At 60.6% G+C, this 16,992-nt stretch overlaps 1 protein-coding gene across 1 annotated transcript; it reads left to right on the top strand.

The window, feature by feature from the left end:
* Nucleotides 1-213: 213 nt before the first annotated feature.
* Nucleotides 214-15,516, top strand: GRIN2C (glutamate ionotropic receptor NMDA type subunit 2C). The gene is made up of 13 exons (XM_048323676.1): nt 214-1,029; nt 5,108-5,531; nt 7,072-7,667; nt 8,183-8,297; nt 8,821-9,032; nt 9,148-9,316; nt 9,661-9,814; nt 11,104-11,229; nt 11,321-11,550; nt 11,754-11,914; nt 12,455-12,642; nt 13,148-13,380; nt 13,771-15,516. Exons 1-13 carry the CDS (start codon nt 410-412, stop codon nt 15,178-15,180), a joined length of 4,638 nt encoding a protein of 1,545 aa, XP_048179633.1. The 5' UTR covers nt 214-409; the 3' UTR covers nt 15,181-15,516.
* Nucleotides 15,517-16,992: the final 1,476 nt, after the last annotated feature.

The raw sequence follows: 16,992 nt of genomic DNA, 5'->3' as shown, positions 1-16,992 counted from the left end.
CCCAGCAGGGCCCCTGCCTGTCTCCCCCCTTCCTTTACTGTATCTCCCCCCTTTTCTCTCCCCCCTCCCGTCCCCCAGTCTGGCTTGCTCTAAACCAGTGCTCCGGGATCAGCTGACGCTTTAATACTGGCCCTGGCGACAGCTGGAGGATGCTGCTGCCTGCGGGGGCTTTGTTCAGTCACCCCCCTCCCTGTGACCGATGGGGACCCTGAGGCTATCCTGCACCGGCTGGGGGGCACCAGGGTGGGCAGCTGGCCAGTGCCCACCACTTCAGTCACCAAAGGGATGGAAGATACTGGCGGGAGGGAAGGAGTCCAACCGCATTCCTCCAGCCCTCCCTGGGACTGGGGACGGGCAGTGCCCAGAGACGGCGTCTGTGCCATTTTGCCATGGGTTTTCCCTCCTGGAGATGGAGGAGAGGGGCGAAGGAAAGGAGGGGGTCTTGCCCTCTTCTCTCTCCGGCACTGGGGCCGGCCCCGGTGCCAGGAGAGGCGGGCCGGTTTCTGGAGGGAGGGCTGTCCGTCCCCCGTCCCCCCCCTTCCACCGGGGCTGGCGGCCAGCCCCGAAGTTGCGGCGAGGCGGGAGGACACACGTCCTGTCCTTCCACCGCCCCCGGGCTCCCCCCAGCCTCCATCCCCGCATCCCTCCGCGCTCCTCCCGACCGTCCCGCCCGGGCAGCCCCGCCGGTGCCGGGGCGGGGGGAGATGGCTGCCGGGGCTCGGAGGTCGCCGAGACACCTGCTGCCACCGGGCCCCCCCCCGTGCACACCCGCTCCGCTCCCGCTCCCTCCTTCCTCCGCTCCCGTCCCTGCCTCCAGCCGCCGCTGCAGAGCCGCCGCCGCCGCCGCCGCCGCCAAGGACGAGCCGGGACCGACGGCGGCCGCCGGAGCACCCCGCCAGCCGCGGCGGGGGCTGACCCTGCCCCGGGGGGCTGCCCCGCAGGAGGAGAAGCTTTGGAAGAGCCGAGCCCCCGGTGGGACGAGCCCCGCCGGAGCCGCGGGGCATGTAGGCACCGAGCAGCGGCGGTCCCGTAAGTACCGGGCGGGCTGGGGGCAACCGGGGCCCGACGGGCTCCGCTGCCGCCCCGCCATCGCCGCCAGCAACTTTTAGGGATGAGGCGGTTGTTTTTTTGGGGTGGGGGCTTTCCCCGTCCGTCTCTCCCTACCTCAGCATCCCCCCGCATCCCCAGAGCTGCCGTTCCCCATCCCGGGCACGGGACAGAAATGAGCCTTCATCCTGGGCGCTGTTCTGGGGGGTTTTGGGGGGAGTGGGAGGCAGGAAAAATTGAGGAGACCTCCCTGGGTGCCGCCAGCCCTGTGTCCCCCGCCGCCACCTTGCGTAACCCAGCGGCAGGCAGGACACTTGGCGTTTATTTTTGGTTAATCCATATTCGACCTTTTTAAGCTGCGTTTAGGTGCGTGCGTGTGTGGGGCCCTCACCATCGCCCCGGCCCGCAGCCCCCGGCCCGCAACTGTTGCTGTCGGAGGTGCGGGCGAGGAAGGGGAGGGTGATGAGGAAGAGGAGGGTGATCCCGGGTGGTGACGGATGAAGGTTGAAAGGAGACGGTGCTTGCCGGGGGCTGCCAGTGCTTCTCTCTCCCGAGTCATCCCCCCTGCATGGGGACAGGGATGGTGATGAGTTGTCTTTGAGGAGGTTTTGCTGCTTTTTCCCCTTCTGAGGGGCTTCATCGTGGTCTCCTTGTTCCACAGGGGTGTCCCCATCGGGGCAATGACAAGCCCTGGCACATCCTGGTGCCCTCCTCTGTGCCGCCTCTCTTCCCCACCTGGCTCCTGCCAGGTTTGGCTTCGCTCTGTCCTTTCCGTCCATCAGCAGCACTTCCCCATCCCCTGGCGCAGGCTGCGTTTTCCCTCTGATTTCAGGCTCGGAGGCTTTTTTTGGGGGATAAGGTTTCTCTTTCCTGAATGATATTTTGCGTGTCGGAATTTTATTTCTCCTCTTCCTGAGGTCAAAATATCTGCATGAGCTCTCCCTCTCTTGGAGCAGGGGAGGGAGTGAGGGCAAAAAAGGAGGTTTAAAATTAGGAGCAAACTTTCCCTGTTGCATTAAAAATGACATCTCAGGGTCTGGTGGGAGGTAGGGGTTCTATCGGTGCCTTTAGCGTGAGGCTTCTGTGAGTTTGGTGCACCAGAGGAAGCTGTGCCTAGGAAGGGGATTAACCTGCTCAAAACTACCCCAAAGCAACAAAAACAAGTGCCAAAGCCATCAAGCAGCTTTGTGGTGTCCTCTGGGGAGGCTGCCAGGAGGTGGCATTGCCTTGCCCAGTCTCCTGGCCATGGCCACCTTCTTCCTGACCCAGACTGGCCACTGGCGCTTCACCCGGCTGGAAAACCTCCCTTTTGGGAAAGCCTTTTCCAAAGGGACCGATTCTGCAGTGCTTCCTACGAGGGGTTGGAAAATGTGGGTTTTCTTTGAAGTCAGCAGGGCTTTGCTGTGTTGTGCTGAGCCCAAGAGCAGCCCCAGCTCTGGCAGTAGCTCAGGGATGTTCTCAGTTTCTCCTCAGCCTCCACCACTTTCCTGCAATCTGTCATCCCCCGCCAAAAACCCAAATTTTCCTGGACCCCTCTAGCTCAGTACGAGAAACAATGGGCTGGAAACGCATGGTGCTGGCTGGGCTGGAGGAGCTGGCTGCCCTTTGCCTCCCAAATTCGGCCATTTTGGAGTGGCCCTGTCTCCAAGCTGTGCATGGACCCCTTGCCAGCCATGGGCTCTCTGGCCTTAAACCCCTCCATCCTCTTCCATGTCTGCCAAAGGCTGTGGTGAGCCAGCCTGACTCTGCATGGTGGCACTGGGTTCCTGGGAAGGATGGAAGTTCATTGCCCTGATTGCCTCAGCACTGGCTGAACGATGGGATGAGCCCGTGCCCACCTCCCCTCTGCCGCTCCAGTGCGTTCTGGCTGTGAGGGATGGGGATATTTTCCACCTGTGGCTTGGTCCATGGGAAACCAGATTGCTGAACCCTGTCCCCAGTCACAGCCAGGAGCAGGGGGTGACAGAGCTTGGCATCGCAAGGGGCGTCCGCTGCTCTGTGCCTGGATTACTCGGTACTGGAAGAGGCTCCTGAGCTTGGGCAAGAGCTGGGTTGAGGAAGAGGAGGATAGGGCCCTGGAGTAGGTGAGGTGCCAGGGCTGGCACAAGCAAACCCCATCAGCCACCACAAGGGCCCAGAGTATATTTAAACGTCCTTGAGGAGGGCTCAGACGGGCAGTGCTGCTGGCAGGGCGGTTCTGTTTGTTTTGGGTGGTGTGTTGCTCCCCTTCCTCTCTGCTCGGGTAGCTGATGCCGGATTCCCGATGAATTATTTATCACAGGACTAAAAATACTTGGGAATTCGCAGTGAGGAGCAGGCAGCGCAGGCTGCCCGGCCACTGAGCTGGCCGTGCCAGAGCATGGGATGCTGCCAGCATGGCATGACTCACCTGCTGCCCTCTCTGGCCAAGGGGCCCTGGCCGTGGCCATCGGTGTGGCGTTGTGGCTCCTGCAGCTCCACCAGCTGTGATGGGAGTGGGGTGGGGGATGCAGTCAGGTAGGGTGAACCCGCTGGGTGATGGTGGGTGCTGGGGGTTGATGACTCCCTGATGAAACTCACCTGGTTGAGAGAGATGCTGCCCGGTGAGCATCAGTGCCTGGACAGCTGCCTGAGCCTTCCCGGTACCCATGGGGCACAGGAGGGAAATGTAAGGTTTGTGTTCCTTGTCTTCTGGAGGTGACAGTCCTGGTGCTCAAATCTGCACCACGCAGCTCTTGCAGGGTGCCCAGCCTGGCAGCCATTGGGTTTAAATCGCGCATTTTGAGTCCAACATGCCGGCAGCGTTTTCGCAGTGTGCTGAAGGGGTGTCCGTCACTGCGGCACGGAGGAGTGTTGGGGTGCAGGTCACTGGGGCAGCCCAGACCCCAAAACCAGCTGGGACTCAGTGAGAGAAGCATCTGGCTGTGCTGTAAACACGTTAAGCAACAGCAGCTTTTAATTGCAAGTGACGTTTCTGAGAACCAGCTGGCACCTTGCTGCATGAAGCAACACCAGCGCGTGGCTGGTGCCACCACGGAGGGCTGCTCGTCCCCCTCCCCACTGCCCAGCTTGGCACGAGGGTGACAGCCCTGGGGGAAATGGGGCTCAGAGGGGCTTGGATGCCCCTGACCACAGGTTGGTGGGCTCTGAGGGGTGAGCTCCTGCACAGGGGTGCATCACTGTGGGCAGGGATGTGTCCCCCTTCAGGGGACTGTCACCCCAACTGCTGCAGCATGAGCACCCACTGGCAGTGGGGAACTGCGGACTTGGCAGGGAGGATGTGCCCAAACAGCCCCTGAGAGCCTGGATTTGGGGTGCAGCCAGCAGAGACACGGTGTGAAGGGCGTCCCATCTGGGCGGGCACTACCAGCAGGGGACACACGTTGTGGGTAAAGACAAGAAGGAGGAAAGATGAAGGACGCTGTGTAGAGGGAAAACTTGGAGATATGGAGCCAGACAGGTGCATTGGTTGGGATTTTGTGGCAGAGAAGGGGCTGAGATAGTGTGATGGGCGGGAGACAGGCAGCAGGACAGGCAGGGGACTACCTGCTTCAGGGACTGTGATGTGCAAAATCTCAGTAAGAGGGGTGCAGAGCTGAACCCTTCCTCAAGGGCAAAGCCTTTGAATATTGAGGGTGGCTGTCTGCTGCAGAGAGAGGCACCAAGGAGCTGCCAGCCCCTCCTGGCACCTCTTGCAGCTGTCCCTGTCCCTAGCTGAAGGGACAATACAGACCAGCGTAGCAGTGGTGGCTTTTGGATGGGGTGGGAGGGCAGTGGGAGGGAGATGGTGGTGGTGGGATGGGGGCAGGGTGGTGGTGGGAAGCAGGGACTCTCTGTGAAGGGTTAGTGCTTGATAGGACTGGAGACAAGTGACACAGTACTGAGGGGTACAGTGGGTGGTGAATACAGCCCTGTGGCCATTCCTTCACCACATCCAGTATCCAAGGGATGAGGGTCCCCTTGTTCCCCCGGGGTCAACCTGCAATGGTGATGCCCCAGGGCAGTGGGGAGGGCTGGGGTGAGTGGGGCTGGTGGTCCTGGTGTTCGGCTGGATGCGAGGGGCTGTGTCCTGTGCTGGCAGGGACGCGCTGGTGGACATGGGCAGAGCGCCGGCGCACACTCTGCTACTGTCGATGGTGCTGGGCTGCTCGGCTGCCTTCACGGACATCCTGCTGCCGGGCCCTGAGGAGCCGGTGGTCAATGTGGCCGTGGTGTTCGGGGGCACGTCCTACCCCCTGCACATCCGCTCCCGCCTGAGCCCCCAGAGCTTCCTGGACATGCCCCTGGAGATCCACCCCATCACTGTCGTCGTCAACAACACCAACCCCAGCACCCTCCTCACCCAGATCTGCAACATCCTCGCCAGTCACAAGATCCACGGCATCGTCTTTGAGGACAACGTGGGCACGGAGGCCGTGGCCCAGATCCTTGACTTCATCTCCTCCCAGACCCAGGTCCCCATCATCAGCATCAGTGGCGGGTCTGCAGTGGTCCTGACCCCAAAGGTGAGACCCTCACTTGGTATTTCCAAGCGGGATGAGAGAAATGAGGAATTATTAGAGAGAGTATGTAAGGGATGTGGAATGCTGGAGGGCAGAGGAGCTGCTGGGCTGCAGCCTTTGGGATCAGGGGCAGGAATAGGCAGTGGCTGTGGCAGTGTGGCCAGCTGGGGTGATGGGACGTGGTGGGGACTTCAAGGAGGGGCCCCGTTGATGGGATGTGGGAGAGGACCTTAACGCCCTGTGGAAGGACCTTCCCTGGTGTGCTGCTTCCTGTGCCCACCACGGGGTGCTGGGTTGGTGGCACTGGGGCTACTGGGGCAGTGGCAAGGTGATCACAACCTCATCTTCCTCTCACCCTGCTGGGGCTGGATGCAGCCCTGGAATGGCCGGGTGGGCAGCGTGAAGAGCCTTGCTCAGCTGTGGTGGCGATCTCAGGTGGACCATGGCTGACACAGGATTTCTGTCTTCCCTGCTCCTCGCTGGCACCAGACACTGTCAGTTACTGTCCCCTGCCTGCTGGGAAGTGCTGGTGGCAGGGAGAGCTGGAGCCAGGCTGGAGGGTGCTGGGCATTGGGGATTTGGGTTATCTCCTCATAGTGGCTCATCCCACCCTGCCCGGCCTGGGTGCTGGAGGGGTTTCAGTGCTTGCTCTTTCCTGTGGCTGGAGATCCTGCCCTTCTTCAGGGCACAGATTTTGTGCTTTTCTTGCATAGTGGTTTGGGGTCCAACCCCTCTGGATTGCACCCCCCCAGCCCTGCCTGTACCCGCTGGTGCTCCTGGAGCACCTAAAGCTCATTTTGGCTGGGTGGCAGTGGGTGCAGTGGGCTCTGGTGGGGGCAGTGGACTCATGTGGGTGTAGAGGGCTCAGATGGAGCCTGGAGCAATGGAAAATAATCCATGGCTTTGCTGCGGTCCAGGTGATTTTCTGCATCTTTCTCCAGGGGCTGGATGTTTTGGGGTCAGTGGAGGGATCTTGTCTCCTCCTCCCTGTCTGGGATTTCCTGGGGCTCACCCCAGACTACTTCTCTGGAGGTGGAGGGGGTCTGGGTGGCAAAACCCTGCTGCCTGCATGTGACCTTCGGCAAATGCCATTCGCTGAATCATTTAAGACAGAATCAGATCAATTAAGGTTTGCTAATGAGAGGCCAGATGGCCGGGGAGGTGGGGCGAGAGGGAAGGAGCTTCACAGGCTCTGGCTGCAGGTAGTGAGACGGAGCAGGGATGGGATTTATGCTCCTGGCAGAGCTCTTGCCCACCTCTTTCTCCTGGTTTAAGGAGAAACTGTTGATCTCCTTTGGAGGATGGAAGAATTTTTGGTATATAAGCTCAGAAATGGATATGAGGCTGCAGGAGTTGACCCTTTGCATGGGGTGAGGTCCTTTGGAGGAGGATCAGTCTGATTTTGGGTGTCTCCAGCCCATGGACTGTACTGGTTCATGGCAATTGTAAACTTTTCATGATGGCAAATTCAAGGAGGCTTGCATAGGTGCAAGAGACCTGGATCATGACGCCAGAGCAGCCCCTGACCCCTCTCCTCCCGCAGGAGCCCGGATCAGCTTTCCTGCAGTTGGGTGTCTCCATCGAGCAGCAAATCCAGGTGATCTTCAAGGTGCTGGAGGAATACGACTGGGGCTCCTTTGCTGTCATCACCAGCCTCTACCCAGGCTACAACATCTTCCTGGATGTCATCCGCTCCTTCACGGATGCCAGCTACTTCGGCTGGGAGCTGCAGGAGGTGCTCACCTTCGAGATGAGCCAGGAGCAGAGCAGCTCCAGGATGCAGCGGCTCCTGCGCCAGATCGATGCCCAGGTCCTCATTGTTTACTGCTCCCGAGAGGAGGCCGAGTATCTCTTCTCCATGGCGGAACAAGCTGGGCTTGTGGGGCCAGGATACGTCTGGATCGTGCCCAGCATGACAGTAGGCAACATGGAGGTGCCGCCCTCCTCCTTCCCTGTCGGCCTCATCAGCGTGGTGACAGAGAGCTGGAAGCTGAGCCTGAGGCAGAAGGTGCGGGATGGGGTGGCCATCATTGCCATGGGGGCAGCCAGCTTCTTCCGTGCCCATGGCTACCTCCCAGAGGTGGGGCGGGACTGCTGGACCCCCACCAGGGCCACAGCCACCAACACAAGCTTCTACCGGTGAGGCTTGGGGTCCCCCTGGGATGGGTGGGAAATGGGAGGAGTGGGGAAAAGAGAGGGAAAGGGCAGGGGAGGAGGGGTACAGAGCTGGTGGGCAGCAAGGATGATGCTCCCTGAGGGCTGCAGCTGGTGGTCCATGCCTCTTGGCTGGGACTCTCCTGCAGCATCTCCCCAGAGCAGCCCTTGCCTTTTCCCACGTTTCTTGGCAACTCAGGACCTCTGGGGATCTCAGGGGGGTTTTCATAGCTCTGTGGCACCTTGGGGCTGCTGTGGCAGTCTGTGCATCCTCAGCCCTGTAGTGGACCATCATCCTCAGTGCCTCCTTGCTGGAAGAGCTTTCTCCAGCTCCTCTCTGCCCCTTGCATGGGGGCTAAAGCTGGTCCCCAGCTCTCAGCCCCACATGTTTCCATGGGACCTGTGGCAGCCTGGCTGAAGGTGGAGGAGAAGGAGGAGGAGGAGGGCTGTACAGTGCAGGGCTACACAGCCAGGAGCTTACAGGCTCTGTGTCCCACCAGGCACCTCCTCAATGTGACGTGGGAGCACAGGGACTTCTCCTTCAATGAAGGTGGCTACCTGGTCAGGCCCACCATGGTGGTGATCACGCTCAACCAGCACCGGCTCTGGGAGATGGTAGGACCCCCAGGCCCCCCCCGGGATGGGCACACTGAGGGGTGGCTGGGCAGGGTGAGCCTGGGGCCATGCACAGGCTAGGGTCCCACCCTGGGGTGGGTTGTACCATGTGAAACCCAAAAGTACCGTGGCTGGTCCCAAAAGTACCCGTGGTGCCATGGTGGGGGTTTGCAGCAATGGTTCTCCCCTGCAATTTGGCTGGTAAGTTCAGTCAGAAACGCAGATGCCCACCTCTGGAGAACAGCAGCCAAACACCTAGACCTGAAACAAGATGTGCGAAGGGGTTTTTGCTAGTTTGAAAGTATTTTGGGTAAAGTTTGGCCAGGTTTGTGTTCACCCAAGTGTGAAGCTTGGGGCTCAGGAGGAAACACCTCACCCCGTGGTCCGGGGGTGTGTGGGGAAAGGGATGCTGAGATGGGGCTCACCAGGAATAAGCCCCAAAGGTGGGAGGATGGATATGGGATCCCGTGTGATCCCCCAGAGCCCCTTGCTGGGGTGACCATGTGCTCTCCCTTGGGGGCAGGTGGGCAAGTGGGAGAAAGGCATCATCCACATGAAGTACCCGGTGTGGCCCCGCTACGGCTCCTTCATGCAGCCCGTGGTCGACAACCGCCACCTGACAGTGGCCACCCTGGAGGAGAGACCCTTCGTCATCGTGGAGAACACGGACCCCAGCACTGGGGTCTGCGTGCGCAACACCGTGCCCTGCCGCAAGCAGACCAACTCCTCCCAGAGGTGAGCAGGGACATGGAGCTCAACAATTCTGGCCACCACTCCCTTGGCACGTGGTGTCCAGGGTGCTCAGAGCATCTCTGGTTGGTCCAACCCATCTTTCCCGGTGTGTTTCCAGTGGCGATGGCCTCGTGGATCCCTACACCAAGCTGTGCTGCAAAGGTTTCTGCATAGACATCCTGAAGAAGCTGGCCAAGACAGTGAAGTTCTCCTACGACCTCTACCTGGTGACCAATGGCAAACATGGCAAGATCGTCCGTGGGGTCTGGAATGGCATGATTGGTGAGGTAGGGGTGGGCATGGCTCAGACCCCCGCTTCAACACTCCCTGGAGGGCACCACTCACCCCTGACCTGAGGCTTTCCTGGTGGAGATGAGATCTGTGGTGGCACTGTGGGCAGGGGACAGCTTGGCATGAGCTCCTCCTTGGAGGAGGAGTCAGATGAACATTTACAACCCCACAGCAGGTTGTGTCTGTGCCACTGCTAACTTTAGAAGTTAATTTTTTTTTTTTTAGTAAAGGCAGAAATTAAGGCTGGAAATGCTGGAGATGAGGAAATGCCTGGGGAAAGTGGTCTGGGTTCCTCTGCTTGTCCCTCTGCCCATGCCAAGCCCACCTTCCCCTTTTCCAGGTGTACTACAAGCGTGCAGACATGGCCATCGGCTCCCTCACCATCAACGAGGAGCGCTCTGAGATTGTGGATTTCTCCGTGCCCTTTGTGGAGACGGGCATCAGCGTCATGGTGGCCCGGAGCAACGGCACCGTGTCCCCCTCCGCTTTCCTGGGTGAGCCCTGTGTCCCCCCGTCTTTCTGCAGGTTCATCCCACGCTCCCTACAAATGCAAATTGGAAATATTGTTCAGTTTTAATAACTTTCAAGAAAAAAAAGCCTAAGTCATAAGGGAAGGAGATTGTGCTGTCAGCTTTGGGGCTTCCTCCTTCCCTGTCTGAATAATCCTTTTATTATGGAGATGGAGGCTGGAGACTGAGGCTGGGCTCAGTGGTTTTCTCCCCTTCATTTTTGTGTGGAGGAGGAGGATGGGGACGTGGGGGGATTTGCCAGCTTGGAGCTCTGCTTTGGGGATCCGTCTCTGCCACCGTCACCAGAGCCAGTGGTTAAGCCAAGTGCAGGAAACCTCCAGTGCTAAAAGTTTTATTTAATGAGTTTTACACCAGCAAAGCTGCAGCCTAGGAAGGGGAGGAGGCTGGCCAAGGTCGTCAGGAAATTCGGCTTGGGCAGGGCTTGAGGCTCTCGGCAAGGGCACAGCAGCAACGTCCCAGCTCAGCTGGAGCTGGGCTCTTGTGTGGGGAGGGTGCAGGTGGTTGCTAAGGATGCCATGGAAGGTGGGACCACCAGCCTGGGCACATCTTCCTCATCGTGTCCCCCCCACACCACAGAGCCCAACCTCCCAAGGAAGCAGGGTCGCCTTCACCAGCCCCGGGGACAGACGGAGCATCCTGCCCTGCTTTGGCAGGGCCGGGGTCTGCGGTCCCCACGTCCCCGTGTCTCCTGCCTCTGCGCTAATGAGCCACACCCCCATCAGGGGAGGCCTCTCCTCCCTGACAGCGAAGGACGTGCTGACAAATGGACCTCGGCGGCCGCGCACTGACAGCTCGGATGCATCCCCAGTGCTCCTGCTGCTCCATCCCAGATCATCCCGGGCAGGCAGTGGCTCATTGCCTGTCCCCACTCACGGGCTAAGCAGGCTGGGGGGCTGGTTCCATGCCTGATGCAGGCACAGTCCTTTGGGCAGAGTTATCACGGGGGAGAACTTGTGATTCCATGGGAAACTCTCCTGCAGTGACCCTGGAGATGGGCAGCATTTTGTAAACATCTCCCTGTTGATGAGGACCTGATTTGGTCTAGGCAGGGCTGCATCCCCCAGCTCTGCACCAACCCCCTTCCCTCCTGATTCCCTGTGGAGCTGCTTGGCCATGGTGCTGCCACGCTCTGACTCCTCTCCAAGGAGGGGCAATATTCAGGATGAGCCCCATCCACCAGGGAGGGCTCCTGGGAGTCCTCAGAGGACCAGGGGATGTCCCAGGAGGCTCACAGAGTTCCACTTGCTTTGCAGAACCTTATAGTCCAGCCGTGTGGGTCATGATGTTCGTCATGTGCCTCACCGTGGTGGCCATCACCGTCTTCGTGTTCGAGTATTTCAGCCCCGTTGGCTACAACCAGAACCTCACCAGTGGCAAGAGTGAGTTGGGCAGGTGGGAGCTGGGAGCTGGGAGGGGGGACACACCCCTGGCTGGGCTGACAACTGTCCCCTCTGTTCCCTGTCCCTGCAGGGCCGGGAGGTCCCACCTTCACCATCGGCAAGTCCGTGTGGCTGCTGTGGGCTCTGGTCTTCAACAACTCAGTGCCCATCGAGAATCCCAAGGGCACCACCAGCAAGATCATGGTGCTCATCTGGGCCTTCTTCGCTGTCATCTTCCTCGCCAGCTACACAGCCAACCTGGCTGCCTTCATGATCCAGGAGCAGTACATTGACACTGTGTCGGGGCTGAGTGACAGGAAGGTGGGGCTGATCACTGGGGTGGGAGCCCTAAAAAAATCCCTAAAAAAACCCCTTTTTGAAGTTACTGGCAGTGATGTGTGTGAAGCTGCGCATCACTGCCAGTTGGCTGGGCATGAATGCATGAGTGGAGGGCTGGCTGTGGGGAGGGGACATGGAAAGACATGGGCACTGTGTGATGCCACCCCTGAGGCTCCCCATTGCAGTTCCAGAGGCCGCAGGAGCAGTACCCACCCTTCCGCTTTGGCACTGTCCCCAACGGCAGCACCGAGAGGAACATCCGCAGCAACTACCCCGACATGCACACCCACATGGTGAAGTACAACCAGCGCTCTGTGGAGGATGCCCTCACCAGCCTCAAAATGGGGTACGGCTCCTCCAGATGGGGTGTGGTTCTTAGAGCTCCTTCAAAAGGGATACAGCACCCCCAAATAACTATGGCTCCCTGGAATGGGGTACAGGACCTCCCAGATGGAGAAGGGATTTCTCAACTGGGGTACAGCCCCCCACAAACTGGATGTGGGCCCCCCAGGCTGGGTACAGCTCTCCCAGACTGCGTATGGCTCTGTACATCTTCCCTGGATGAAGTACAGGACCCCCAGACAGGACATAACCTGCTACAGATGGGGTGCAGCTTCATACAGCTCCCCTCAAAAGGGATGCAGCTCACCCCAGATGGGGCATGGCTCCCCCAAGTGGGATACAACTCCCCCCAAGGTTGGGTACTTCCCCTCCAAGTGCGGTTACAGCTCTCCAGGATGGGTCAGGGGCCCCAAGAGCACATAGAACCCCCTCCAGATGGGCTACAGCTTTCTGAAAGGGATAGAGCTTCCCCAAATAGGCACAGCCCTCCCCCAAAAATGGGCTTTCAGACCCCCCCTCACCCTTCCTCCTGTTGGTGGGGCAGGAAGCTGGATGCCTTCATCTACGACGCGGCGGTGCTCAACTACATGGCGGGCAAGGACGAGGGCTGCAAGCTGGTGACCATCGGCAGTGGGAAGGTGTTTGCCACCACGGGCTACGGCATCGCCCTGCAGAAGGACTCGCACTGGAAGCGGGCTATCGACCTGGCCCTGCTCCAGTTCCTGGGAGACGGTGGGTGCTTGCGTGAGCTCCTCGTTAGCCCTGTCCCCATCCTCACCCCACCCCTGCCCTGCAGATTAACCCAGGGGACAGGGCTCAAACCCTGTGCTCAAACCCAGGCTCACATCCTCATGGCAGGATGGCACTGAGGGACTTCACCAGCTCCTTTCAGGGGATATTAAATCCTCTGGATGTTGTGCTCGTCATTCCCTCTGGGGTTGTAAAATCCAGGAAATGGCTGTGCACAAGATTTGAGGGTCCTGAGGAGAAGCCTGGGAAGAGGACAGTAGGCACTGGTGGCTGGCGCATGGGTGGGGGACAGAGTCAGGAGAGGACCCTGGCGGTGGGATGCTCAGGCCAAGGGCAGCAGCAAGCATTAGGTGATTACAGCTCCAGAGGCTCAAGGGTCTCCTTCTCCTCCTCTACCCACAGTGGGGTGGAGAGGGGCAAGGACGTGCTTGGGAAGGTGATTCCCAAGGGTGGATTTTCACCCCCTGCACCGTTGTGCGTGTCCCAGGCGAGACCCAGAAGCTGGAGACGGTTTGGCTGTCAGGGATCTGCCAGAATGAGAAGAATGAGGTGATGAGCAGCAAGCTGGACATCGACAACATGGCCGGGGTTTTCTACATGCTGCTGGTGGCCATGGGGCTGAGCCTCCTGGTCTTCGCCTGGGAGCACCTCGTCTACTGGAAGCTGCGTCACTCCGTCCCCAAGTCCCACAAGCTTGACTTCCTCCTGGCCATCAGCAGGGTGAGGGATGCTGACAGGGGCTTTCGAGGGGCGCAAATGTCTTCACACGGTGTCACAGGGATGGACACGGCTTGGTGGGCATTGTCCTTTGACCCTCATGGGAGGGATTGGAGATGTTTGTGTTGATGTGAGCTCTTGGTGAGAAAAGCCAGCTTTTGAGGAAAGGGCTCACTCCTGGAATGACCCCACATCCTTATTAGCATCCCTGGGGAAAGGGGTGATAGAGGATGGTGTCACCCACCCTGACAGTTCTTGGAATGCTGGGGAGGGGGCATCAGTGCTCTGAAGCCACCTCACCTCAGCAGCATGAACTCAGCTCAGGAGGGTGGGCTCAGGGGGCAGGACCCCACTGACCTTGCTGACGGTGGGGGGGCCCATTTCTCCCCACAGGGCATCTACAGCTGCTTCAATGGGGTTCAGAGCCTGTCGAGCCCCGGGCGGGCGCCCACACCCGATGTCACTGCCAGCTCAGCCCAGGCCAACGTGCTGAAGATGCTGCAGGCTGCCAAGGAGATGGTGACAACGGCCAGCGTGGGCGGCTCGCTGGAGCAGGCCACCCGCACCATCGAGGACTGGAGCAACCACAGCGAGCGCCTCCAGACCACCTTCTCCCTGAGGACACCCCAGCTTGTGGTGCAGAACAGCACCGGCGCACACCGGGGCCCCCCCTCTGGCCCGCACCCCACCGAGAGGCTGGGGAGAGCCTACGCTCCCAAGGGTGCTCCCCTGGGGCTGCCGCTGCCCCAGCCCATCCCTGTGGACTCCCGTCTGCACGGGGAGGAGAACTGGAGAGGGGCAAACGAGCACCTCCACCTGCTACACCCCTTGAAGTTTCGGGGTGGCTGTGTAGGGGATGAAGCCCTTACAGGTTTCCCCCACCTCCTGGTGAAGACTTCCCCAGGAGGGGATTATGGGGAGCAGGTGCTGGTGGGGAACCATGTCGGGGCTCCCCTCCCGCCCCCCACATCCCCCAGGGACCTCCCACCACCGGACATCTACAGGGAGCACAAGCGGCCATCGGGGCGGGGGGACCGGCTCCAAAACAACCCCCTGCTCCAGAGGGACGGGGCACACGGGAGCTCAGGGACTCTGCCTCGGCTGCTCTCGGAAGCGGAGAAAAAGCGGGAGGTGGGCAGCGCCTTCCTGCCTCCATCCTGCTCTCGCGGAGCCTTCCCGAAAGTCACCAGGACTTGCAGAGCCAGAGGCGAGCCGGCGCGGCAGGAGGCGGCCGTGATGGAGCGGGAGAAGCCGAACCGGTGGGCGAGCTCGGCCAGGGCGCCCGGGGGGCGCGGCGAGAAGCGGCGTCCCGGGGGGCTGCGGCGCTGCGGGGCCGCTCGCCCGCCCGCCCGCACCGACGTGCCCGACCTCTTCCCCGAAGCCGAGGCCGGCTACGGCTGCGGCTCCCGCTGTCCACAGGCCGCTGGCCGGCTCCCACCGCGCTCGCCCGTGACCAGGCTGCCGTCCTACCGGGAGGCTTGCCGGCAAAACCCCCGTGCCACCGCCACCGTGCCGGCGTGCGCGCCCCACGCCTGCATGAACTCCTACGCCAACCTGCCCCTCTACGCGGGACACCTCTCGCGGGGGTCCCCGCCGCCCCGGGAGCACCCCGGGGTGCACCCCTGTGACCGGGGGTCCGGGCGCTGGGACAGCGCCTGCAGAGACTGTGGGAGGCGCGGGGAGCTGGCCTTTCTGCGGGCGCTGGGGGCGGAGAGGAGGGACCCGCTGGTGGCCCGCGGGGTGGCGAGTCCCTGCGCCGGCGGGTCCTGGCGGCGGGTCTCCAGCCTGGAGTCGGAGGTGTGATGGGGGGACAGGGGGGTGTTCGCACCCCTCTGCCTGCCCTTTGCCCGGGTGTCCCCACGGGCCAGCCAGCGGCTCCCGGCCGGGCTCCGGCCTCCCGGGGTCCTGCACCGCCGGCAGCGGGATGCTCCAAGCGGCTCGGCGGGTCCCGGTGCGCTCTTTGGGGGAGTCGGAGTAGCCTGGCAAAGGCTGGTACATGCTGGGTCGAGCTCTCCCCACAGGCAGGGCTGGCATCGGGGACGCCAAACGCATCGCCGCCGTTTTGCCGTCACGTTTTGTTTTCATTCAAAGGGACTCGAAACGCCACGTCCAGGTCATTAAAAAGACATTTTCAGCTGTCTGGGGACCCTTCTTCCATCCTCCGGGGCTGCCCTTGGTATCATGGATTCCTATGAATATTCGTGGTGCTGTGCACCCCCTCCCCGTCCGTGTCCCGTTACTGCTGAGCCGGGGCACGGGCTCGTCCCACCGGCAAAGGAAAGCTGGAAAAGGCAAATGGCAACTGCGCTGAGGGGTAATTAGGAGCCGTCAGCCTGTGCAGAGGCTGGAGCCGAGCACTGGAGCCGGGGTTCCTGCCCCCTGCTCAGGTTTTGGGGTGCTGGGCACTGATGGCCCTGGGCTCGGGTCACGGCTACACACGGCAGCCTGGCAGGGATCTCCAGCTCGGCACAGCAGCCCCGGGAGGTGTTCTGTGGGGAATGAGAAAGGGAAAAATTCCTTCCAGGCTGATGGAGCCATAAATCAGGTGTGATAGATGAGCAGGGTTTAATTCTTCTCTTCAAGTACGTCTGACACAGTCCTTTCCCTGCCGGGCTGGGGCGCGAGCAGAGGCGGCCGTGACTCACAGGCAGGGGAGAGGGTCTTTGGGAAATGGGAATTGAGGCTCCGGGGCTCCGGGCTGCAGCCAGGGCTTTGCCGGGAGATTCCAGCCCCATCCCAGAGCAGCACCAGGACTACACGGAGCTGCCCGTGACTGGCTGGCAGGCTGTCCCAGGGAGATGCCAGCCCTCAGCCCCTCTTCCCAGCCGGTTTGGCATCGCCTTCCTCCATGAACATCTCAGGAAGCTGCTCTAGAGCTCCTTTTTTTTTTTTTTTTTTTCCTCCTTTTTTCTTCTTTCCCGATTAAAACGCAGTTGTTGGGGGTTGCTGGCAGCCACCGAGCAGCCGGGGCCGGTAACAGCGAGGGGACGATGGCAGGGACTGCCCCGGGACACCCAACCCTGCCGCAGGGACGGCTGCAAAGCCCCGAGGAGGTCCAGAAGGGCCCGGCCACGCGTGGTCCAGGCTCAAAAGCATTGGCAGTATCTGGCTGTCCATCCATCTGTCTGGGGTTAAATCCAGCCAGTCCCCCATCCCCCAGCCTGGCTGCCATCACACACTGGTGCCGGCGCTTTAATTCCCTTTACTTCTTTATCATCGCAATTGTCTCTTAATTGTTTTGGCAGCCCCTCCAAGCCTCCTGGCGAGGGTGGGAGGTGCTGGTGTATAAATAAAGGCCATAAATAAATAAATCCGGTGGAAGAGGAGGGTATTCATCCAGGTTGCCCCAGGTGATGGCACCCATTCACCTGGGGCAGCTCTTCCCAGTTGAGTGCCCCGATGCCTCGTCGGGTGACACGCTGGTCCCCGGGAAGCTCCAGTGTGGCCTTGGGAACTTTCCCTCAAATTGCGGCTCTCTGGCTCGAGGAAGCCAGCACACACAGCTGCAGTCAATCCTCAGCTGGGGTTGGGGCTGTAACAGCAAAGGGGAGCAGAAAAGGGAAAAAAGTATCCAAAATCCCCAACCCACGTTTTGAATTAATTAGTGATGTCCCT

Source organism: Corvus hawaiiensis, chromosome 19 (assembly GCF_020740725.1).
Source record: "Corvus hawaiiensis isolate bCorHaw1 chromosome 19, bCorHaw1.pri.cur, whole genome shotgun sequence".
Lineage (NCBI taxonomy): Eukaryota > Metazoa > Chordata > Aves > Passeriformes > Corvidae > Corvus > Corvus hawaiiensis.
This window is presented reverse-complemented; position numbering and strand designations above follow the sequence as displayed.

Excerpts from the sequence above, each read along its gene's own strand:
- GRIN2C (XM_048323676.1), top strand. The coding sequence starts at position 410 with ATGGAGGAGAGGGGCGAAGGAAAGGAGGGGGTCTTGCCCTCTTCTCTC. Across the intron at positions 8,298-8,820 it reads AGCACCGGCTCTGGGAGATG|GTGGGCAAGTGGGAGAAAGG; the intron begins GTAGGACCCCCA and ends CCTTGGGGGCAG. Across the intron at positions 9,033-9,147 it reads CAGACCAACTCCTCCCAGAG|TGGCGATGGCCTCGTGGATC; the intron begins GTGAGCAGGGAC and ends GTGTGTTTCCAG.